At 40.9% G+C, this 24,351-nt stretch overlaps 1 protein-coding gene across 3 annotated transcripts; it reads left to right on the forward strand.

Annotated features, from left to right (window-relative positions):
* On the forward strand, nt 1–24,171 carry ranbp2 (RAN binding protein 2). 3 transcript variants are annotated; one of them, XM_026143967.1, is made up of 30 exons: nt 1–222; nt 2,771–2,838; nt 2,927–3,038; nt 4,317–4,469; nt 4,756–4,986; nt 5,145–5,278; nt 5,752–5,947; nt 6,186–6,326; nt 6,437–6,596; nt 6,716–6,897; nt 7,241–7,437; nt 7,946–8,069; nt 8,647–8,808; nt 8,951–9,088; nt 9,389–9,520; nt 9,671–9,898; nt 10,000–10,083; nt 10,227–10,368; nt 10,500–10,594; nt 10,686–15,165; nt 15,577–15,654; nt 17,569–17,745; nt 18,584–18,670; nt 18,863–19,038; nt 19,224–19,464; nt 21,575–21,661; nt 21,772–21,926; nt 22,023–22,296; nt 22,479–22,834; nt 23,085–24,171. In XM_026143967.1, the coding sequence occupies exons 1-30, from the start codon at nt 151–153 to the stop codon at nt 23,388–23,390; spliced, it is 9,168 nt and encodes a 3,055-aa protein (XP_025999752.1). In that variant the 5' UTR covers nt 1–150; the 3' UTR covers nt 23,391–24,171. The 3 variants fall into 3 exon arrangements, with proteins under 3 accessions (XP_025999752.1, XP_025999754.1, XP_025999753.1); XM_026143968.1 differs by lacking the exon at nt 1–222 and adding an exon at nt 233–289; XM_026143969.1 differs by lacking the exon at nt 15,577–15,654.
* Nucleotides 24,172–24,351: the final 180 nt, after the last annotated feature.

The raw sequence follows: 24,351 nt of genomic DNA on the forward strand, positions 1-24,351 counted from the left end.
TTGACGGCATTGAGACTGCGCAATACCATCATGGGGAGTTTACGTCAGGCGAGCTGATGTTCGCGTCAGTTTTGTTTTAAATATTTAGTGAATTTCTGGTTTTCTATGTATCACATTCAGCCGCTGTAGAAGCCCCTGACCTTGGAAGCTATGCGGCGAAGTAAGGCTGAAGTGGACCGTTACGTTTCCTCTGTGCAGAGTTCCTCTCCCTCACTCAAAGAGGTAAGTTAAGCCCGCCGAGGCTAACGTTAGCATGCTGCTGCCATCATGTCAGATCAGCCGGTATGAGGTACGACCTGTTCACATGTTCAATGAGCACTCGTTGCTTTTTTGATTATGATGACGGTATTTCGGTTGACTCATATATCGTTCTCTGTATAACCCCCGTCCCCCGGATAGTCTTAAAGACTATAGCTAACCGGCCGGCGTGATGACGCCCCGTCGTGTCCTCCCCTTTATACTCGGGAAAATGCGCGGCATGGGATCCCTTGAACAGCGCCAGCTAATCAGCTATGCTAGTTAGCCACGACAGCAAGACAAAGCTAGTTGGATAGGGTGTGCAAGTTTCATTTCTCTGGAAAAGCGAGGTTTCGGTTCAGACAACAATTAAAAATGCTCGTTGCTTCATTGTATCAGGAGCAGCAAGCCTAACTTTGTTCAAAAACTGGTGGTTTTAGCATAATTGCAAACAGACTTGTCTGTTAATCAGGCACAGTTCCAACGTTTCTTGATTTGTTTTCGTTCTTTTTAAGTATTGTTTATTCGTTTATTTATTTGGATCGGATGTGACGGGGGAAACTGCTGCACCCACAGAAAATCAGAATATTTAATGAGAAATAAATGCAGTGTAAGAAAACATTGAATGCATCAGAATTCGGGCTTATCAACAGTCTGAAAGTGGCTTAACTAATAGTGATTAGTTCGAAAGTGTACTGAAATGACAAAGAATACAGAAATATATGCTAGTGTTATTATGAGATCTTGATCATTTGTTTTGTAGATATCTTTTTAATGTTGCAGCTGAAAATGTTGGTTTAATTGCTTATACATATCTACACCTACACCATGGCAGCATAATATGCTAGTCGATCAGTCAATTACTTGAGTAAATGTGGTGCTATGTGGTCAGTGGTCCTAACCATGCTCTCAAGTTGCTTTACCTAGTCAGGGTTTTGTTTTTGCGTAATTCCAACGATATTTTGGTCTTACATCAAAGTAAAGTCATCAGGATTGTGTTTTTTTTTTTTTTTTTTTTTTTATTGATGTAGTGTGTGTGGTTTAATGTACTCAAGCTTAGAATACACTTTGTGTGCTTAAGATCAAAAGTAATTTAAAAAAATGCACGGACCTCTAGAATAGAATAAACCTTTATTATCCCACGAATGACAAATTTGGGTGTTACAGCTCCTAGAGCAAGGGGAATATAAAGTATAAAAGGAAGACAGTGGTCCTATATACATAAGCAACTGAAGTTCGTGTATATACAGGTAACAATGTATAGAAAAAGTAAAAAGTTAGGCCACCCGTTGTGCTTACATGCATAGTCACCCTCCCAGAGGCTTGTTTTCAGTCAGGAGAAACCTTGGTATTGTAAGATTAACAGTCTAGCCCAATGGTATTTGTAGAGTTGCACCAGTAAAGCCAAAAATGTAGTTTTGTTTGACAATAGATTCGCACTACTACACATACTTGTGCATTTTGTTGTGTACAGTAGTGTGTGTAGTCTGGAGACATTTGCCTGAAGAATTAAATCACAAGATTGGGTGTCATGCTGTTCAGAGCTTAAACCTGTATTCTTATCAGCAAAATGCATTCCTAAACAAACATACAGAAATTAAATGTTTTTGTGATTTGTAAGTAAAATGTAATTATGAAGGACTTTTTAAGACGGGAATCTATTTTTAAAAAGTGCGTTACAGGGAATTTAAAAATACATCAGACAAAAACAACGTATTGCACAAGAGCATTACCCAATTGCCTGTCTAAATAGATGAATTTTCAGCTTTTTATTTTTTATTATAAAGAAGCATCATAGTGCGTAGAGGGAGAGGTAAACTGTTCCACAGTTTTGACGCTAAGGTTTGGATTGCGTGATCCCTCTTTGTTTTGAAATGGGTCTGTGGAATAGCCAGAAGAGCACTATCTACTATCAACTTATTCTACGTTGTTCACCTGACACTGAAAAAGTCAGTGATAATAGTTGTAGTGTGGTGGGTAGGAGAAGCTAGCAGTAAATCTGACAATGGGTAATGCTGTAATCACGATGGCTAAGATGTTACTAACTTTAGCCCCTGGGAGGAATAATTTCCCAAAACTACATTTTAGTTAATTCCTCAGGATAAAAGATGTTTTGGTTTGTTGTTTTTTTTGTTTTTTTTTTCCTTTTTGTGGGGGTGGGGTGTGTAAATACCACAAAGCTGATCACTTGATCAAAACTAGATAATGAACAAAAATATCTTTCACTATTCTGATGTATTCCCACTTCACAAACTACTTGAACCATCTATAAAAAATTATGGATGGGCATGATTTAACTAGGCATTGGCAGCTCCATCTGCAGGATTTTTTTTTTTTTTTTTTTTTGTATGGCTAAAAATGGGCCTTTGAGTTTGGGTATAGTTACTAAGCAGGTACTGAGTACTGGTGAGTATTTAAATCCCAGTAAGCCAGATAACTCTTCAGGACATGTGTAATTGCATCTTCTCACTATCATAACAAGATGAATCCATTTCCTCATCCTGGTCCACATATTTTTTTTTTCTCTCCACAGAAGCCAGTCAAAGGGTTTTTATTTGCTAAATTGTACTTTGAAGCAAAGGAATATGATCTTGCAAAAAGGTAAGCATGTGAGCCTCTCCATTGTTTTGACCCAATGCTTGTGTGTCGCTATATTGTTTGTAATTCCTGTCTTTCATGCTTTTCCTAGGCATGTGTCAGACTATCTCAAGGTCCAGGAGAGGGATCCTAAAGCACACAAGTTCCTTGGACAGCTCTACGAGAGAGAGGGAGACATCAACAAAGCAGTTGGATGTTACAAGGTAAAAAGAACATCTTAGTGGAAGCATTTCTCCCTTTAAAAGTGTGTCAGAATGTGGTTTAAGAAATCATAAGATTCAGGTATGAAATGAGGAAATATTGTTTAAATGACAAAATGATGAACAGCTTCCACAAACCCCGTATTTGCTGTCAGTTGCAAGCTTTGATTTTCAGATTCAGCTTCCTTTTGTTTGAGAAATCAGAAAGATGATTGACCTAAAATTCCTCCAATTGTCTATGTACATAAATGAATATGTGTGTGGGTTTAAAAACTGCTCTGTAAGTGCTGTCGGTGCAACTGCTGATTCATGCTCACACCAATTTAAATGGACCAACCAAACTCGTATATTTACCTGGACACGAAAGGGAAATTACCCACATGCACTTTGAATAAATTTGGTTAGTTGTGATGAATGCATATAAAAAAAAAAAAGTTAAAAATAAGTATCCTCTTTGTTACTATGGGTAATTTCCCACAGCAAACAACAAGGCTTTAGATGTGATTTCTGTCTGCCTTTTGGTGTGTGATTCTTTTCCTTTTTTTTTTTTTTTTTTTTTTTTTTAATATAAAATGCACTGGGTAGTCTATCAAACTGAATGCTAAATGCTCTTTGTTGTTTTACTTTTTAAAAGATGAATCACCAAGCTCTCTCTGACATTCAGGAATCAATAATCAGCTTCCCAAAGGCACTGTTAGGGTTTTATTGCTATAGCATCAAATCTAGAAGATGAATGATGACAGAAAATTGAGAAAAATAAACTGTGATTTATTTGCTCTCCCTTCTTGTAGCAGTAACTTTTAAGAACATTAAACTCACCTTGAGGGAGTTTTTTACTGATTCATTTGCACCTGAACACTAAAACTGATGTGTACTGTAATGAAGCTGGTTCTCAGTTAATGAGCTGAAACAAAGTGATTCAGAGTCGGTGCTGAGACTCATCAAAACACTATCAGCTATATAATTGCTGTACATTTCCAATCTTTTTAAATGCACTCAAGCTGTGCTCTGTCCACCTGTGGGAAGTGAAAATGGCCCACTTAAAACAGTTTTTATTTTATTTTTTATGCACAGTTGGCTGACTGTAGTGCAACCTGTTTCTTGGACGTAAACGGCTCCAGTTGCTGCTGTAATAAAGAAATTAATAATCAGCACAGTGTGAGAAAGAAGAGGAGGTGATGAGTTTTTAATTCGTAAAGCAGGGAGAGAGAAAAAACTGGCAGAGCTTTTGATGCATATGTTCAGCTTCAGACTAAATGTTTTTCTTCGCTTCTATTGCAGCGGTCGGTGGATTTGAATCCAGCCCAGAAAGACCTGGTGCTGAAGGTTGCAGAGCTGCTTGTCAGTAAGCAGGAGTGTGACAGCAGGGCAGAGTTTTGGGTGGAGAAAGCTGCAAAGCTGCTACCAGGAAACCCGGCAGTTTTCAACCTTAAGGTGAAGCTCCTCCTTTCTTCTTTAGCTCCAGTAACATTCACTAAACATTGCCTTTGTCAGCTGTGAAGTCCTTTGATCCCACTATTTTAGGTTGTTTAACAAACTGTTGTCTAGTTCCCAGCCTGATCCGTCCATCACTTTGCTTAATATTCTTAAATTAAAATGAGTGGGAGTTTTAATGTCATTTAGGTTTACAAAAACAGTCGAAGAAGAGGGTACAACTTAATTAAAAGTAGAAAGAATGCCACACTGAATGTCTTCTGTTCATTGCCACTGCTGCTTTTAGGAGCGCCTGTTGAGTCGTCAGGGTCAGCAGGGTTGGAACCAGTTGTTCGACCTCCTTCAGACCGAGCTGGCAGCGCGGCCGGCTGACGCCCACGTGAACGTGAAGTTGGTTCAGCTGTTCCGTCAGGATGGCCGGCTGGAAGAGGCTGTTAAACACTGCCTGGCTGCTGAGAAAAGAGCCATGCTGTGCAACAGTCTGGACTGGTACACTGAGGTGGTGTGCACACTGCAGGTTAGTATGGACTTTGCACTAGTGTCCTGCTAAATTAAAGTGTACCTGAATAGGCGGGACCAGTATGCTTTAAGTACTTCTATTTTGGGCCTTATACTCATCCTCCCACCTTTATAAGTGCATAAACTTTTCTAAAGAATGGATGACCTGTGTTTCAGGAGTACCTGGCTCAGCTCAGCAATGAGAAGATGAGTCGATGTATTCGGAGAGAGCTGTTGTTGGCCCGCTGCAGCCTGCTGAGAATCACACTATCTGAAAGCAGCGTGCAGCCAAGTGTAGATGCACTTAAAGAGTAAGTTGGGTCCTGGATTGTTCAAGAGAACTGGACTAAAATCTGGGGCCTTTTTTTTGTTTTGTTTTTTAAATTAAGGAGTAATTTACAACCTAATCTCTCCCGTGTATTCTGGTGACCACGTGTCCTTGTAGTAAAGTTTTAAAAAAACAAAGTTATATGGTTAAAAGTTAACATTCAGAATCTTTTCCTCAAACATTACTGATGTCAGAAAACCTTGCCAACCTCATAAAATGTAATTGAATCACATTAAGTTCTGGTCTTTAGTAAAAGTTCAGTCTGTTTAGGTGTAACAGGTTGTTTGCACCTGATCTACAGGTAAGAGAAGCAAATAAGTCTCAAGCTTTGACTATTTACAAGTCAAAAAGGCTAATTGTTGCAGCTGTTTCAACAAAGGCTAACATTGTTGTTGTTAGTTGTGTTTTTAGCATTCCAACTTTTTTGTAAACTGTTCATCTGCATTGTGCTTGTAGGTTTGACCAAGCTATGCAGGAAGTGAGCAGCGTTGCAGGCCGCAGTGCAGACGAGCTCCTTGAGGTGTTTGTGGAGATGAGAGGGCACCTCTACCTGCATGCAGGCACGCTGCTGCTTAAGCTGGCTCAGGATCGCCAACAAACCTGGAGGGCTGTTCGTGACCTGGCTGCACTGTGCTACTTACTGGCATATCAGGTAGTGAGACACCAAATGAGCAGATTCATTTACTTATGTTGTTGTTACTTTAAATATATTCCAGTAGTTGTACCATCGTGCAACTGTGCTGTCCCTTTTACCTTTTTTTTGCCTGACTTGCAAAGGGTAAAGGACTTAACAGTTCTATAAACTTGTTCAGGACCTAGTCGTGGTCTTTCAGTGAACGCTTTGCAGTTTTGTTTTTGTTTGTTTTAATTAAAGTTTGTTTTTCCTCCAGGTCCCCAGACCAAAGACAAAAGTGACCAAAAGAGATCAGACCGCCCCACAGTTTCTGGAGCTGCTGGCGAATGACCGACAGAGCCAGGCCGGCCACATGTTGTTCAATCTGAGTACAGATTCATCTGCCTTGATCAGTGAGGTCTGACCTTGGTTATATGTGATTTCACATGATTCTCACTGAAGTGTTCTTATGTCAACATGAACATCAATCATTCGTGCGTCAGTGTTTAATTATTTTTCTCTTGGTAGGTGGTGGAAGCTTTCGGGAACCGGATTGGTCAGGACTCCCTGTTTGACCTCCTGCGGGGTCCGCAGGCCTCTGCTGGATTATCTTTTATCGCCAATGATGACATTCATTCCCTTACTGCCATGGCTCCAGAGCTCTCTCAAATGGCCAAATGGGACACTGGTACGAACCAGTTAGCTACCTGAATACTAAAAAAAACTGTTTTGTTTGTTTGTTTTCCCCTGAAATTAAAGAAGCATTTAGTAGTGAGTAGTATAATAACTTTGCTGCTTTCTCTTTAGGCTCCATCTTGCTCCACAGTGGTCAGTTGCAACATCTGAGCTGGTTGGGACTCCAGTGGAACCTTCTGGACCAAAGACCACCGCTGCGGGAATGGCTACAGCAGCTCTTTCCTCGGCTTACGCTGGAAACCTCTAAACTAGATACCAATGCGCCAGAGTCAATCTGCCTGCTGGACCTAGAGGTAAGGTGGTGCTGCTCCTGCTCTGTGTGTACTGGTCTAACATACTCTGTAAACCTCCTCCTGGCCAAAGCACAGAAAAATGTATGAATAGATAAAAGGTTTTACTTGAGAGAAAATCTGGATCTTGGACTTCTGGAGTTTTTCTGTTGCATTTTGGTTCATTTTCATGAACTTATGTTGGCACTTTATTACAGCAGGCTGTGCAAAAGTCTTAGGAGACAAAATTAAGTAAAATGAAACTTCAACAAGCCAACAGCACTGCTTTTAATTTATAAACACAGTTTTGTTCTGGTATTTCTTTCAGTATTAAAGGTTTTTTTTCTCTTGTGTTTGCTCCATCAAGGTGTTTCTATATGGTGTGGTGTTCTGTAGCCACTGTCAGCTTCAGAGGACGGCAAAGATCAATGCTGGAGTCAATCAGTCACAACAACAGCTCTTTGAGCCTCGTTGCCTCCCTCTTCCTCTCCTCCGCCTCTTGACCACTGACAGACAGAGGGAGTGGTGGGATGCCATCTACAGCCTCATTCACAAGCGAGCAGCGTGAGTTCTAGTGCTGTCGAGAGCCAAATGGAAAAACATCCAGAACTATTGCATAAGCAAAAGGGATATGATTGGTTATGTTGTGTTTACTTAAACTGATTTAAACACTATTTTGAGGATCTCTCCCGATTTGAATCTAGTTTGTTTCAAATTAGTGTTGTCTTGTTCCTGTATGTTTAGCTCTGTGATTTATATAATTGCATAACAACTCTCTATTCTGGTTTTCAAATTGTTTTTTGATGGATTTAGCCATTTATTTTCCTCAGTATTTTCCCAAAATGGTTCAAATCAGTGGTCACTATCTGTAGTCTGTTTTAAATCTTAGAAAACTGTACTTAACAGGGCTAAACTCATTAAAAATACATTTCTAAAACCTCATTTCATTTCAATAAGCGATATGAACCTATCAAAACAGTACATTAACATTTAACTGCAATTAATTTATAGTCCCATTATTGGCTATGTTCATATATTCAGTGTTTTTGATGTGTGGCCTTTTGCTTTGCAGACCTGGTGTGTCAGGAAAGCTACGAATGATTGTGCAGCATGGGCTGAGCACATTGAGAGCTGGAGAAAAACATGGGCTTCAACCAGCACTGGTCATCCACTGGGCTCAGTGTCTTAGCCAGACGGTACAGAAACACACACAGATGCATACACTGTTTGCTTAAACTCAGTGAGTTGCAGGATGGTAAAGTGATTAAAATTCTAATGTATCTCTTTTTGAATGCTTTTTTATAAAATAAGGCATTTAGAAAGTCCCTTGTACCTTTGTACCCCTTGTATTGTAGCTTCTAATGGGAAAACCAGCATATTCTGACTGTGCTGCATTAATGTCATCAACTTCCTTTATTTAATACTTACTTTATTAGTAAGTAAGTCCATATGCTTTAAAAAGACAGCAGTCATCTACCGTCACAAGCTGCACTGACAGTTAAAAGCATGTAGGTAACTCAGAGCTCTCTCGGCTTTCACACCTGCTCCTTTCTGTCACTCAGTCTGCAGCTGCTAAACAGAATTAAGTGCAAGATGTCCAAACAGCCACATGTGCCACTTCTTTGGCTGCGTGTCTGCTGGATTTAAAACCACTAAGAAATGAGTTGTGACAAAAGGCTTCTGTGTACCATTCTGCTCCTGTGCCAGACTCAATTTCTGTGTGTTTTTTTTTTGTTTGTTTGTTTGTTTGTTTGTTTGTTTTTTAATAACCAGGGGGATGGAGTGAACTCCTACTATGACCAGAAGGAGTACATTGGCCGCAGTGTCCACTACTGGAAAGTTGCCCTTCCACTGCTGGAGAAGATCAAAAACAGACGCAGTATACCAGAACCTCTTGACCCTCTCTTTATACACTTTCCCTCCAAAGATATTCAGGTTAATAATGTTCTCATTTCTTTTTGCATCCAAGTAGTTGTCATGTTTAGCCTCAGGTTTAGTCCCTAAAGACCTTGACACTTTCAGCTATACCTGAAAATCAGTCTGAGTTTGCCTCTCTGTTTAATGATCTTCCTTTCAGATTTCTTCTGTGAAAAGTTATGAAGAGGAAGCAAGGATAGCATATGCAGTTCTTCTTGACATTGAAGGGAAAACCGAGGAGGCCATTTCTACCTTGGAAAGTATCAATAACATGTCCTCCATATGGCATTTAGCTCAGGTAAGCATAAAAAATATATACCTGGATTTATTGTTCACACCACAAGAAGCACTTGGGTACTATGGTTTTTGTTTGGTTTTGGGGTTTTTTGTTGTTTTTTTGTTGTTTTTTTTTTTAAAGACACATTTGTGTCCAAGTCTCTCTTAAAAACAAAAAATTAAAAAAACAGATTTTCATATAGTCCACTGTTATGTGGTTTCAGATGTTTCAAGTTAGTGGTTCTAACACTTGTAGAGGTGTTATATTCTAGAGTGTATAGTGATTTATTTTTTATTTATTTATTTATTTATTTTTTGGCAGATATATCAGCGGCTGTCAGAAGAGGCCAGCAATGGTGTTGAGGAGACTCAAGACAGGTGCATCATGTTCTTGAGAAAGTTCAGGGCATACCTGTCAAAGATCTACAGCGCCAATGCAGATGACATTGAAAAGGTAAGTCCCAATTTGGAAGAATCAAAAAACAAAAACTATAAATTTGTACGACTGATGTTTAACTTGTGACACTTTATTTTGTTTTGTTTGTTTGTTTTTTGCTAAAGTAGAAGCAGTGTGAAATTAAAGTCAAAACTTTTTCTTTCCCAGCTGCCTGTCTCTATGGAGGAAGTTGTGGACCTCCTAAATGATGTGAACCAGCAGCTGGGGGAGAACGGGGAGGTCATGGATGAAGAGGATGAGAAGGAAGAGGGGAGCCTAAGAGGACCAGCCCACTCCAGCCCTGCTCATCTTGGCGAAACTAGTGCAACCATATCCCACATTAAGTTCTCCACTCCCTCTCCAAACAAAAGCATTGTTTCTCCTTCAAAAAGACTGGTAGGTCCATGTTGTTATTTATTTAAATGACTCAGTTTTTGTGTTTTTAGTCAAACACAAAAATCAATTACCTTTATAATTCATTCACATCCTTTCTTTAGATTTCTCCCAAAACACAACCTCATTGGGTGGAGGACCAGAAGAGTCTCCTTCAGATGTTGTGTCAGCAAGTAGAAGCCCTTAAGGTCAGAATTCATTTTTAAGATAATATTTTGTAACATTGTCCCTTGTTTTTAAACTGTGATCACTGTTACTTGTTGTGTTACTTTCAGTTTGGATTAAATCAATACATTTCAGATTGAGTTCACATGATGCTCCTGTTTTACAGAATGAGGTTCATGATCTGAGACACAACTCATCAGGCACTACAGTTTCTCCTCATCATAAAATGTATGGCGAGACTTACGGGGCTGAGGGCCTGCAGGAACCATTTACCCCGGTTCAGTCCTATCATGGAGCCCCCCTAACAGGTCAGTATGATACGCGGATCTGAAACATGATTAATTTTATATTTAAACACAAGATTTAATTTACCAAAGCAGTTTAGTGACATAAAACATTTTTGCATGTCTTTTTTCTTTTCTTTCTTTCTTTTTTTAAGTTGCCACCACAGGCCCCTCTGTGTACTACAATCAGTCACAAGCATACAACTCTCAGTATCTCTTGCGCACAGCAGCAAATGTAACCCCCACCAAGGTAATCATCATTTTAATGCTGAACAAGCTTTAATGCTTTACAAAAAAAAAAAAAGGAGTTTGTTAAGTTTATTTTTACTCTCTTTACACAGACCCCAATGTATGGCGTAAACCGCATGCCACCTCAGCACAATATGTATGCCTACCAGCAGCCCACGCATACACCTCCACTGCAGACAGCCCCAGCCTGCATCTACCCTCCTCAAGAACAAGTCTTTGGTGCACCTCTACGGTTTGAATCACCAGCCACAAGTCTTCTTTCACCCTATGGTGAAGATTTTTATGGCCAGAGTGTTACCCAACAAACCAGTAACCCTACCTTACCTGAACCTGGCTATTTCACCAAGCCACCTGTAGTCCCAGTTCAACAACCAAAGAACATTGAGGGAAAGCCCATGGACTTTGGAAAGCTCTCCTTCAGCCAGCAGGCACCCACTGAAGTGCCCAGAGTGCCTAGTTTTGGTACAGGTGTAACTGCCCAGTCAACACCCTCGCCTGCTTTTAAATTCAACTCCAATTTTAAATCCAATGATGGTGATTTTACATTCTCAGCTTCTCAAAATAAGCACAGTGAAAGTTTGCTTGGCCTTCTCACATCAGACATTCCCAGTAAAACAGACACCGTTCCAGAGAAACCACAAACTCAGGAGCAGCCCACCACCCAAACGGGCATCTTCACCTTTGGAAACAAAAATGTTACCAGCTTTTCATTTGTTGATTCTGCACAGAGCACAGCTGCTGGAGGCCTGTTTGGGAAGGTGGATCAACCATTTCAATTTGGGGACATGTCCAAGCCAGCGTTTGGAATGTCAAAGCCTACAGCAGAGCAGGAACGGGCAGGGGAGAGTGACAATGATAGTACTCATGCTGAGGAGGATGAAGATGGGCCTCACTTTGAACCTATTGTCCCTCTTCCCGATAAGGTAGATGTGAAAACGGGTGAGGAAGAAGAGGAAGAGATTTTCTGCACCAGGGCAAAATTGTATCGATTTGACACGGAGACAAAAGAGTGGAAGGAACGGGGCATCGGCAATGTTAAAATCTTAAAACACAGCACTAAAGGCAAGGTCCGCCTCTTAATGAGAAGGGAACAGGTCCTTAAGATCTGTGCAAATCACTACATAACACCAGATATGTTGCTGAAACCAAATGCCGGCTCTGATAAATCTTGGGTATGGAATGCTATTGATTATGCAGATGAGGAGCCTAAACCTGAACAGCTGGCCATCCGTTTCAAAACTGTAGATGAGGCAGCACTTTTCAAAGCCAAGTTTGAGGAAGCCCAGAAGATTGTACTCAAATCACTTGACAAGACAAATCAACAGGAGAGGAAAGAAAAAACCGTGAAAGATTCTGAATCGATTGCAGCCCAGTTTGCACTGAAAGAAGGAGAATGGGAATGCTCTGTGTGCTGTGTAAGAAATAAACCCACAGATGTACGGTGTGTATCCTGTCAAAGCCCTAATCCCAACGCCTCTTCAAAGCCAGACATTCAGGCTGCTGGGGAAGTTAAACCTAGTTCTTTTACATTCAAATTTGGCACTGATTCAGCAAAACCAAGTAGTTCTGGCTCCACATTTACTGGATTTGGTGGTTTTGGATCTTCTGAAGCCTCTTCATTCACATTCGGTCTCAGCTCCTCAAAATCTGCAGACACTGGTTCCAGTACATTTGGTGGCTTTGGAGCCCTACTTACCAGCAAACCAGGGCAGTGGGACTGTGAATCATGTTCTATAAAAAATGAGGCCAATGTAGACAGTTGTGTTTCTTGCAAAGCTCTTAAACCCTCGGCTAAAACAGCTGCCGCAGCACAAGCTGCACCAGCTGCTGGTGCACCTGCAGCACAACCCGTTCTGTCCAGTGTTGACTCTGCTGGGGTTGCTGCCAAGTTTAGTAAGAAGCCTGGACAGTGGGATTGTGATGTGTGTGAAGTAAGAAATGAAGCCTCTGCTGGTAAATGTGTATCCTGTGGAAGTCCAAACCCTGCTGCTAAGCCAACAGAGGGGGCTTCATTAGGGTCAAATCTTCCAACAGTGTCGGGACCACAAGCAAAGAAAGATGGACAATGGGATTGCAATGCCTGTCTGGTCAGAAATGATGCATCAGCTGCTGAATGTGTTTCCTGCAAAGCTCCAAATGAGAATGCATCTTTAGCAGCTAGATTTGGTAAGAAGGATGGAGAATGGGACTGCGACACTTGTCTCGTGAGAAACGAAGCCTCTGCTGATAAATGTGTGTCCTGTCAGACCCTAAATCCTAACGCTAAAAGCACAAGCAGCACTAGTTCCTCATCGTCGTCCTCAAAATTTACCTTTGGAACAAAGAGTCCGTCAAGTCAGCCTGTTGGAACTGGATTTACAATACCTTTTGTAAGTGGGAGCACCTTTCAGTTTGGTCAGAGCAAAGATAAAAGCTCACCTGCTTCTTTCAAATTTGAAGCTCCCCAGACTGGATCTAGCACAATCAGTTCGTCAAGCTTCTCTTTTTCAATGCCCATTGGGCCTGGTGGCTTCAAGTTTGGTGTTCAAGACCCTCCAAAAGAATCCCCTTCAAATGATAATCAGACTCAAACTGGGTCAGCCTCCAGTATGCTCAAAAGTATAGCTGACAAGCACAAGGAGAAAGAAACTGTTTCTACACCCTCAGTAGAGCAAACGGAGGAAGAACAAAATCCATTAATATCTGGAAAAGCAAATGCGTTCAGTTTTGCAGACTTGGCTAAATCTGCTGGAGGAAACTTTCAGTTTGGCACGAAAGATCCAGAATTCAAAGGTTTCTCTGGAGCTGGTGAGCAGTTGTTCACATCATTCCAAGCAACCCCCACCAAGACAGAAGCCTCAAATGAACTGGAGGATGATGATATGTATAAAACAGAGGAAAATGATGACATCCAGTTTGAACCAGTGATCCAGATGCCTGAGAAGGTGGACCTGGTAACTGGGGAGGAGGATGAACAGGTTCTTTACTCTCAGCGTGTCAAACTGTTTAGATTTGATGTGGGTACCAGTCAATGGAAAGAGCGTGGTGTGGGAGTTCTCAAATTCCTGAAAAACACTACAAATGGTCGGCTAAGGGTGCTGATGAGAAGAGAACAAGTTCTCAAGGTTTGTGCCAACCACTGGATCACCACCACCATGAACCTTAAACCCCTGGCAGGCTCAGACAAAGCCTGGATTTGGTTGGCCAATGACTTCTCTGATGGAGATGCTAAACTCGAACAGTTAGCTGCCAAGTTTAAAAGCCCTGAGCTTGCTCAGGAGTTTAAGGAAAAGTTTGAAGAGTGTCAGAGACTTCTCTTGGACATCCCTTTACAAACCCCCCACAAGCTGGTTGACACAGGTAGAACAGCACACCTCATTCAGAAGGCAGAGGAAATGAAGTCTGGTTTGAAAGACCTGAAATCATTTTTGACTGACGAGAAAACAAAGATAAAAGACAATGACACACAGGGAGATATTGCAACAGCTGGTGACATTTCAAGCCTTGTAATCAAGCCCCAAGGTGACACCACCGGCCCTACCTTGGAGTGGGACAACTACGACCTCAGAGAAGATGCTTTAGATGACACGGCTGACTCGTCGGTCTATGCCTCCCCTCTTGCCAGCAGCCCCCTGAGAAAGAACCTATTCCGCTTCGGGGAATCCACTGGTGGGTTCAGCTTTAGCTTTCAACCTGGCATCAGCCCCTCAAAGTCTCCTGCTAAGCTCAACCAGAGCAGAGCTTCAGTGGGTACTGATGACGAGCAGGATGTCACCCAGGATGAAGAGCGGGACGGCCAGTACTTTGAACCTGTGGTCCCCTTGCCAGATTTGGTGGAGACTTCTACAGGAGAGGAAAATGAGCAGGTGGTCTTCAGTCACAGAGCCAAACTATATCGCTATGATAAAGAGTCAAAACAGTGGAAGGAGAGAGGAATTGGAGACCTGAAGATCTTGCAGAATTATAACGATAAACGAGCGAGGTTGGTAATGAGAAGGGATCAGGTGCTGAAGATCTGTGCCAACCACTGGATTAGTCCAATCATGAAGCTGGAACCTATGAAGGGCGCAGAGAAGGCCTGGGTCTGGAGTGCTTTGGACTTTGCTGAGGAAGGAGAGGGCAAGCTTGAGCAGCTGGCTGTGAGATTCAAGCTGCAAGAAACCGCAAATACATTCAAACAAGTCTTTGAGGAAGCCAATGTTGCTCAGGGAAAAAAAGAACTCATGACTCCAGCGACATCTAGAGTGGTTCCACCACAAGACAGTGGAACACCAGGATCTGCAAAGACCACTCCAGCTGTATGTGGCAAAGCAGCCATTGCCGTTCTTGAAGAGACGACTAAGGAACGTACTGAGCTTCCTGCAGACACTGGATCAAGTGCATCTGCATCACACAGTCCTGTCAATCCCGGAAAGACTGTGGTGTCTCCCCCAAAGTTTGTTTTTGGCACTGATACCCTTCAGAAGATTTTTGGCACTCCTAAATCTCATTCTGAACCCGAGCAATCTACAGCATCTGGTTTGAAAGCCAACGGCTCTGGTTATACTGCCAAGACTTCACTTCAAGTTCCTGCATTCAAAATCCCAGAGAAAGGTAAGAATAAAAAAGGGGCGTCTGAATTATATTTGCATTACTTTTGAATGATTGTCTCAACGGTTTCAGTTCATTTCATTTTTACCCGATCGTCCTATTTCATCTGCATCTCACTGCTTCATCATTGCCCACACCTTTCATTTTTAACTGGAACACAACGTGTATTTCCTCCGTCGACATGCTCCCCTTTTATATTTGTTTTGCAACATGCACATTTAGTGGAAATTTTAGAGACAAAACATGACTATACTGCACATATTTTACATATCCATAGGGTTAATAACACTGTTATCAAATCAGTCATTGCACAGCTACAGTATTTCACATTTTTCAGTCAATTTTGGCATTTTCTGATTATGACACCAGCCTCACAATTAGTCTCTCTTCACTCAACAACCCACCATCCTTTAGGGCTGGATTTTAGGCTTTTCAAAGATAACCCAATGGCTTTTTGGACCAGCTCATCAACCACCCAATTTGAAACCCCAGGTACTCTAATCACTGCAGTGTGTGTTAACACTTCTCAGCTGTCACGTGAATGGCCCTTACTACTACAAAGAAATAACCTGGATGCACGGAGTGGAGGAAAAAAAAAAAAAGCAAAACAGTCAAGCTAATGTGTTGCATGCCAAGTGTGTGAAGGTTTCAGTTTTTATCATTCAGTAATTTTAATTGTAGTTCTTTAAGTAGCACTTGTGTCACAAGATTAAATAGTTTTGCACTGAAGTAATGCAAAAAAGCAGAAAATATTTAATCTGATTTCATCTGAATCATCATGGAAATGGTGTTTAAAGCACTGAAATATTTAAGGAAAAAAATTAAACTTGGAATTAAATGTAACAATCTTTTCATATGAGTGTCATTTTCATAGTGTGGCTTGCAGTTTTGTTTATATTAGCTGAAAGTAGATGAAAGATAGAGGTAGCCCCTGTGTCTAAAGGGTGAAGCTGAAATGTAACTGCCTTAAATGTGGTCAATCATTGACCAGGAGGGGGCAACTATTCTGGTTGCGGAAAGAATTTGGATTGCGTAGACCTGAATGGGGAAAATTACAACTACTCCCTTGATCTATGACATCAGTAAGTAATTTCTTGAAGATCTGTCGCTAGTTTTTAGCCTCATTGAACATCATGTTTCATATATTCAATCTAGAAATTGGTCTATGTTACCGGGTGTCAAAACAGGAACAGACCAGCAGCTTTCAGTGACCAAGTGTCAGTGAAGTATAGGCACTTGTACAAATTGTGTGAGTTGGTATAAAAGATGGACGGTTTCTTAAAAGCAACTTCAACACAGAACATTACAGATTTCTATTTAGTGGCCACCAGGGGGCGCCCAGTAGTTTCAAAATGATTTGGGGTTGAATAGAAAATCACTTTCCTGATGCCTTTATGGGCTCAGTTGCTAGTATCAGATTGTACTAATTACAACATTAAGTCAATTTTGGAGCAGGGTTAACCACAATTAAAGAGCTGTCAACCACAAATTGTTGACCAGTGAGCATTCAGGTTTGCAGCGAGATCAAATCCTTGTTTTGTCACATTCAGCTTTAAAACACCTAGATGATGAAAGTCCTCAGCTCGAGGCTTTAACAAATAAGTGGCATCATGGCTAGATCCACACTTCTCAACTTGGAGAGAAGTGTGGACCTCAACTCGAAGCTTTACAAACTGGTCAGTGACTTCATGGTGGCTACATCCATCTCTTATAGACAATCTGTACAAAAGTGAAACACGTAGGTTCTTTGATTTGACTTGGCAAAAAACAAATGTTCACTTATATTTATATTATTGTTTCATATGAGTCTTCAGTCTGGATTGAAGGTCTTACACTGCGCTTTATTTCATGTCCTGTATATACCAGAGAGGCTGAATTAAAGAGTACAGCGATGCCACAATTGTAGTGTGGGGCAGTTAGACTAGCACCAGAAAGGTCTTCTGAAAGGTGAGCTGAGAGCAAAGGGCGTTGCTTTAGAGAGGAATGTACTGTGCAAACGTCCCATGTGCCATTTTTAGTGCTGGGTCTGTAGCAACAGCATGGAATGTAATTCCTCATCTGGTTTGATTTCTCGCAGTGAAACTCTAATCAGCAAAGGCTAATTAGAGTTAAAGCTCAGGTATTTATCCTGTTTAATGTTACGATACCATGTGTCCAAGAGTAAGTGGTGTAAACGAGACCATGCAGAAATCCTCTGCTTATAAAACATGTCTCACTGTTGTAAATCAAATGCATGATGTTCTGTTTTGCTGTGCATGATTTTGTGTGTGTGTGTGTGTGTGTGTGTGTGTGTGTGTAATTAACACCTGTGGTTGCAAAGGCTTTTAATTTTTACATTTTGGCCTGTCTTCCAACAGTTCTTTCCCAGCCTGACTTGTTTACTCCTATCATATCCATCTATCATAGGATCCCCTCAGGCAGAGGGAAGCAGTGCTAGGTCTGATGAGGATTCGGAGGTGGAGATTGTGTACGTCAGGGAACCCACAGCTGAGCAGGCAGCTTTAGCTAGGAAGCTCCAGCTGCCCATCACCTTCTTCTGCTACAAGAATGAACCAGGCTACATCAGTGATGACGAAACTGACGGTGAGACCCAAGATATGGAACGAGGGTTTGTTAAAGTGAACATCAGTGGTTGTACATATGACATATGACTCGCTGAAATAAATCTGCTTATTTGTGAATCGTTAACATTCCCAGGAGACGATGTAAGAAAGTGAGAATGCTAAAGTTTTGGACAGAAATGGATACCAGTGTTTAAAATAACAATATAGCACATAGATGCTATATAGACATTTTTTGTTAGCTTTTCAGTTTTTATTCCTTTCTTTTGAACCCCAAAAAATGTATCCAGTGCAAAAATGAATGTGACGCCAAAGGGCTGCTGGCACTGGTAAATGTCACCTTATTTGACAGTTTTGAGAAATAAGGGTGGTATAAGAGATGTACATGACTCTTTTTAATAATTGGTAATTTATTTTGAATATTTGAACTGCTCCCACATATGATGTAATGAGTTATTAGAGCCAGAAGGTAGCAGTAGTGCACGGTATTTCTCTATAAGGATATACATCTGTCCTGACATAAATATCAAAGTGGAACCTTAACCTTAATTAAAACATGTTATTTGGAGTGAATTTTTATTTAAATTTTATTATTTGAAACTGTAATTTCTGCTTTTATAAGACAAACTAGTAACTGTCCCATTCAGAAAGCTAAGAAAGGACTTATTGGACTTTTTGTTTGTTTGTTTGGGAGGGGGGGGTTCTCCTTTGACATCAAAGTTCAGTAATGCCTCTTTGGTTTTAAATCTGAGAATACAAAATTGCCTTTAATCTTTAATTCATTATGGGTTGAAGTCTGAACAAACACTATAATTTTCTTTGCAAACATAATTAAAGGAAACATTTGTTTTAAACTTCAGATGAAGACTACGAATCAGCAGTGAAGGCCTTGAATGGAAAGCTCTACCCTGATACTCCTGAGAAGAACACTGCAGCTTGTGGTGATGGTATGTAGTCTAAACCCTGTTACATGTTATTATAACCAACTCATTTTTCAAAAGACAATTGGTTTGGTTTAATTCTGCTACTATGTTAAAGGGTTTTATATCGATCTGTTATAGCCATACAGCCCAAAATTTGTGTACCTTAATAAATGTTATGTTGATTTTGAGCCTAAACTTGCTGTTTGCTGCATTCAGAGTCAGACTGTCAGGTGGTGTGGGAAAAGAAGCCAACACCAGAGGAGGAGAAAAAAGCCAAAAGCCTCCAGCTTCCACCCACCTTCTTCTGTGGCCTGAGCACCACAGACAGCGACCCGGACCAGGATAAGCCTGAGGACTTTGAGACAGAAGTCCGCAAAGTACATGAAGTCCTGGTAATGGCTCCGAATTTACATAGATAATTCTGATTATACAAGCAGAAAACTCAACTTTTGTTTTTTAAAAAACAAACAAATGTTAACTTTTTAAATTAATTATTTTACTCTGTCAGTAATACTCAGAGGCATCTTAAGATGGGTATTAATTTGGAACATGTTATTAATTTGGAAATGTGTATCAGGTTGCTCAGTTAGACAAATCTAACGAAGCCTCCAGCAGTCCTGCTGTGACCCCTGAAATGCCAGCATCAGGGCCATCATCCAGCAGAGCAGAGGCTGCCGACAGCACATCTACAGCAGACAAACAGACCACAGCAACTCCAAGCAGCAGCTCTCCCATTGACCTCTCAACTAAGAAGAGTGTCGAGCTGGAGTCCAACACTGAGAGTAAACCTGCATCTTTGACTGCTACAACAAGTCGAGGTAAAAAAGTGTGAAAAACGGCATAAGTATTTTCAAATGAAACATAACTCTCCATCTTCAGCCACATACTTTATGGGTTTTCGCTCCAACTTTTGACTTTAATTTGAAATGTTATGAAATTTTTTTTATAAAATGTTAAAATGAGGAGCTAGTTTGGATGATAAATATTGAATACATTTTTGCACAGACAGAATTTCAGCTGAGGGTTTCTTTTATACTCAGAATGTTTCTGGGAAGTTATTAAGATAAGATAAGACTTTATTGATCCCACAACGGGGAAATTTTTGCGTCACCTCAGCTCAGGTACAGATATATGAAGGAAATACAAAAATACAATTAAGTACAATCAATGAAAAAAAGTAAGATAATACACTATATACAATGGTAGCATACACACTATGTGATTATGGATATAGTTGGAAATACGGAGGACATAAACTATATTAGAGATGGACCGATCCGATATTACGTATCGGTATCTGTCCGATACTGACCTAAATTACTGGATCGGATATCGGAGAAAAATAAAAAATGTAATCCGATCCATTAAATATCACGAAAGCACCTCACAAAACTTGCAACACGCCGTAACTCACCTCAGAACGTTAGCACGTCGGAGCAGTATGCATCACGTGATAGAGCGGCTGTGGCATGCGGGACCTGTCGGTGGTCTGGATAGCATGTGGAGCTTCGCTAGCAACCCGGCATTTCATCTCCGACAAAGTTATCCCCGAGAGAAGTAAAGCAAGTGTGTAAGTCCATCTCTGAATGTTTGTAAAGCATTCCTGCGTTAAGCTTAACAAGCGACTGCCTCTTCTTGATGCTACTTCAATCATGAAACTGCTTAACGATCAGCTGATCGGCTTTTCTGTCGCGAGTCCGTGTCTCTAGTTTGCTTTTGGCCCACTTTGCACCAGAAAGAGGAAACCAGCGGCTGAACAACAGCAGCACGTTTAAGCTTGATCAGCTGTTGTTAGAATTTATTTAATATTACTTTCTACTCGAGGATCTTTTTCTACGTAGCTGACGGCTGGTAACTGTGCAGGGGCGGATCTAGCAAAGTTTAGCCAGGGGGGCCGATAGGGCATTAACAGGGAAAAGGGGGCACAAAGACATACTTTTCTTTCTTATTCTAATTTAAAATGTCTAGCTTTTAATAAATAATTATCTGACAGCCAAAGTTTTAATTTGATGCAAAATGAATAGAAGTCAATTACTGTATATAGTGACTATTAAGTCTAATATATATACCCTAGTAAGCTATAGTACTTTTTCCTTTGGGAAGGTACCATCTGTGCAGTCTGCAATTTTGTTGAAGAAAGATGTTGAATCTATTTAATATTTCTTGAAAAATAATTGATTTCTGTGCTTTTTTTTTTTTCACAGCCTCAGTGTTGATTACGGTCGTTGCTCATGAGGTGGGCGTGAGGGTGGTTCCTATTTTTTATTTTTTATTTTTGTTGCTGCTGGGCAGTTGGAACTATTGTAGGTTGCTTAAATTATATGCTAAGTGATTCTTTAAATACGATGGGAGGTGGATGTGGTTTAAGTTTATTAGATTGATCAGTATTGCTGACTATGAATATTTTTTTTTGCTCCAGTTACAGATAGCTTTGTGTAGTTGTTGTTTTAAACTTGGTATGAATTATACCAAATGCAGGCAGATATTTAAAAAACGTTTTTTGTTGATTAACAACACTATATCGGATTCATATCGGTATCGGCAGATATCCAAATTTATGATATCGGTATCGGACATAAAAAAGTGGTATCGTGCCATCTCTAAACTATATAGCTTGGAAGGTCATGGAAGGTCCATTATACATGAAGTGGTGACCGTGGATATTCAGTGTCCAGTGACTTATGACATCGTGATTGAGGAGTTATAGAGTCTAACTGCTGTTGGGATGAATGATCTGGGAAAGCGCTCCTTCCTGCAGCGAGGGTGTTTCAGTCTCTGACTAAAGGAGCTGCTCAGCCCACTCACATACTCATGCAGTGGGTGATGTGGGTTGTTCATGATGGATGTCAGCTTTACTAACATCAACCACCTCCACAGACTTATTATGAAGTACGGAAGTATTTAATGTCTTTGTTGTTCTGGCTGCAGACCTCTCCACCTTTGGCTTCAATGCATCTGGCTTCTCTTTTGCTGAGTTGGCCAAAAATACAGATGGATTTGCATTCGGATCAAAAGGTTGGCTTTAACATTAAACATTTTCTTCAGTTGTTTATCTGGACTGTTGTTTTGTTTCACTGCTAATTATTTTAATTTTCCCTCTTAAAAAAAAAAAAAAAAAATTGTAGATGCTAATTTCTCATGGGCAAATGCTGGAGCAACAGTGTTTGGATCTGCAGTGACCTCTCAGCCTAAAACCAATGCTGATGAGGGGGGAAGTGATGAAGAAGAAGCTCCTAAAAATGTGGACATTCACTTTGAGCCCATAGTATCTCTGCCCGAGGTACATAAATGTGCTAAGCCCTAACATTTTAGTACAATTAGTAAACTTGTATTTATTTTCCATAAAATTGTATTTATCACTGTATTTATCACTCAGGTGGAGACAAAGTCTGGAGAGGAGGACGAGGAGATCCTGTTCAAGGAGCGCGCCAAACTGTATCGATGGGACCGGGATATCGGCCAGTGGAAGGAGCGCGGCATCGGTGACATCAAGATCCTCTTCCACCCAACCAAACATTTCTACCGAATCCTGATGAGAAGAGAACAGGTGCTGCGGGTTTGCGCCAACCACAACATCTCAGAGGCGATGGAGCTCAAACCCATGAACGCCTCAGCGAACGCACTGATCTGGACTGCCACTGATTACTCAGGTATACCTACAGCATCGATGTGATGTTGTATTGTGCTGCGTTGTGTGATTTGTCTGTAAATACTCACTAATAATCATTCATCTTGGATTTTTAAACCACTTGCATGTGTTTATTTCTTAAGGCAACATGGGGATTATTTTTCACCTGCTCTCTTTCTCCTCGCCCCCTTTTTGATTATCTAGATGGCGAAGGTGTGATTGAGCAGCTGGCGGCCAAGTTCAAAACCCCTGAAATAGCCGAATCCTTCAAAAAGACCTTCTGCGAGTGTCAGAACCGGATGGGCCAAATTGATGGTGATGCTTCGTCTCTGTGCTCGCCACAGATGTCCAGAATTCAGGAGCACTCCAGAGACACTAACCCACAGGTGTTCCTCAAGCTGGCAGCTGATGGCCAACCTCTGGGCACAATCACTATAGAGCTGTTCTCCCATATTGTACCCAAAACTGCAGAGAACTTCAGAGCTCTCTGCACTGGTGAGAAAGGCTTCGGGCTGCGGGACTCCATCTTCCACAGGATCATACCAGATTTCATGTGTCAGGTGAGGAAAGATCAGGGTTTGGACTTTCAAGATCAGATGAATGTAAAACTTGTTTGATTACAACAAAGTGGAATTTACTCTGGGTTGACAGAAATACACCCTGGTTGCTGTTTGTAATCATAGCACAGCTCTGTAGTTTGATGTATGAAGTATTTTATTGATGCCATGACAAATCAGTCCTGTTGTTTAAAAGAAAACTCTCAGGAGAAAATCTCTAGCATCACTAACAAGTGCTCCATTGGTCTTTCAGGGTGGTGACATCACCAAGAATAACGGCACAGGAGGCAAGTCCATTTACGGCGACAAGTTTGAGGATGAGAACTTTGATGTCCGGCACACAGGCCCGGGCATCCTGTCGATGGCAAATCGCGGACGCGACACCAACAACTCGCAGTTCTTCATAACCCTGAAGAAAGCCGAACACCTGGACTTCAAACATGTGGCTTTTGGCTGGGTTCGGGATGGCATGGATGTGGTGCAGCAGATGGGAGAGCTGGGCTCAAAGGCAGGCCCTCCAACAAAGAAGATCATCATCACAGACTGCGGACAGCTGTAGCGTTTTAATGTTAAGATGAAGCTTTACGGCTTGGTTTAGGTTATTAAGTTAAGATCAGCTGAGACTCTGGATGAGAGCAGTGTGTGCAGTACTAACATTCCTGCTAAAACGGAATCTTTAGTCACGAGGCACCGATCACAGGGCTGCTGGTTAAGTTGTTCGTCACAGAAACTTGTCCACAGTAGCCTTGAATTAGATATTCTTTCACTGTCCTGACATATTCACGAAAACAGAAGCGAGTTGGTAAAGGAGTGGAGGCTTTTGGAACAAATGTTGTAAACTTTTGCACTTGCGTCTTTATCATCTGTCAATAAATTCTCATTTGTATTTTGTGTGTATAAATGTACATGGACTATTTTTTTTCTTTCTTTTTCTAAATGTTTGTTCCTCCTTTTTGTCTTGCATGTGCTCTGTTTCAATGCAGTTGTTCCCTCCATGAGCTCCACTCTGGTATTTTTTTTTTCTCCCCTTTTTGAACAAGTCTTAAGCCACTGCTCCCCTGCCTTTTCCTCCAAATGCTGCCTCCATGTACTTTTAACTGTTGGGCGCCCACAGGATTTTTTTCTGTTTCAATGGATTCCACAATGCAGGTAATTGGACTTCATATGTGCCCATGCAACCTGAAGTAATCTCACTTTGTTGTGGCTCAATGATAATCTGGTTTGAATTTTACGAAGGGGATCCATTTCATGTATAGTTTGAGAGAAATAAAGGCTGAAATGGTGCCACTTGTACCAAAATATGCTTATTATTAAACAATAAAGTTGCTTTACGAATAATCGATGGTTTTATGGCTTGTCCTTGTTGACTTAATTTTGCTCTGATACAGTTTGCAGGTTCACTCTGGGTATTTTTAGACTTCTATCGACTTTATTTCACCACTTAAAAGATTTTGCATTCAGGTATTTAATGTGACAACGTGGATGAGCATCAAACTATTTGGAAACTGGAAACTTGCACT

Source organism: Astatotilapia calliptera, chromosome 16, assembly GCF_900246225.1.
Source record: "Astatotilapia calliptera chromosome 16, fAstCal1.2, whole genome shotgun sequence".
Classification (NCBI taxonomy): Eukaryota; Metazoa; Chordata; class Actinopteri; order Cichliformes; family Cichlidae; genus Astatotilapia; species Astatotilapia calliptera.

Bases quoted from the DNA above. Each gene is read 5' to 3' on its own strand.
- ranbp2 (XM_026143967.1), top strand. From the start codon at position 151: ATGCGGCGAAGTAAGGCTGAAGTGGACCGTTACGTTTCCTCTGTGCAG. The intron at 9,089-9,388 runs GTAAGCATAAAA...ATTTTTTGGCAG, and splicing joins CCATATGGCATTTAGCTCAG to ATATATCAGCGGCTGTCAGA. The intron at 21,662-21,771 runs GTTGGCTTTAAC...AAAAAATTGTAG, and splicing joins ATTTGCATTCGGATCAAAAG to ATGCTAATTTCTCATGGGCA.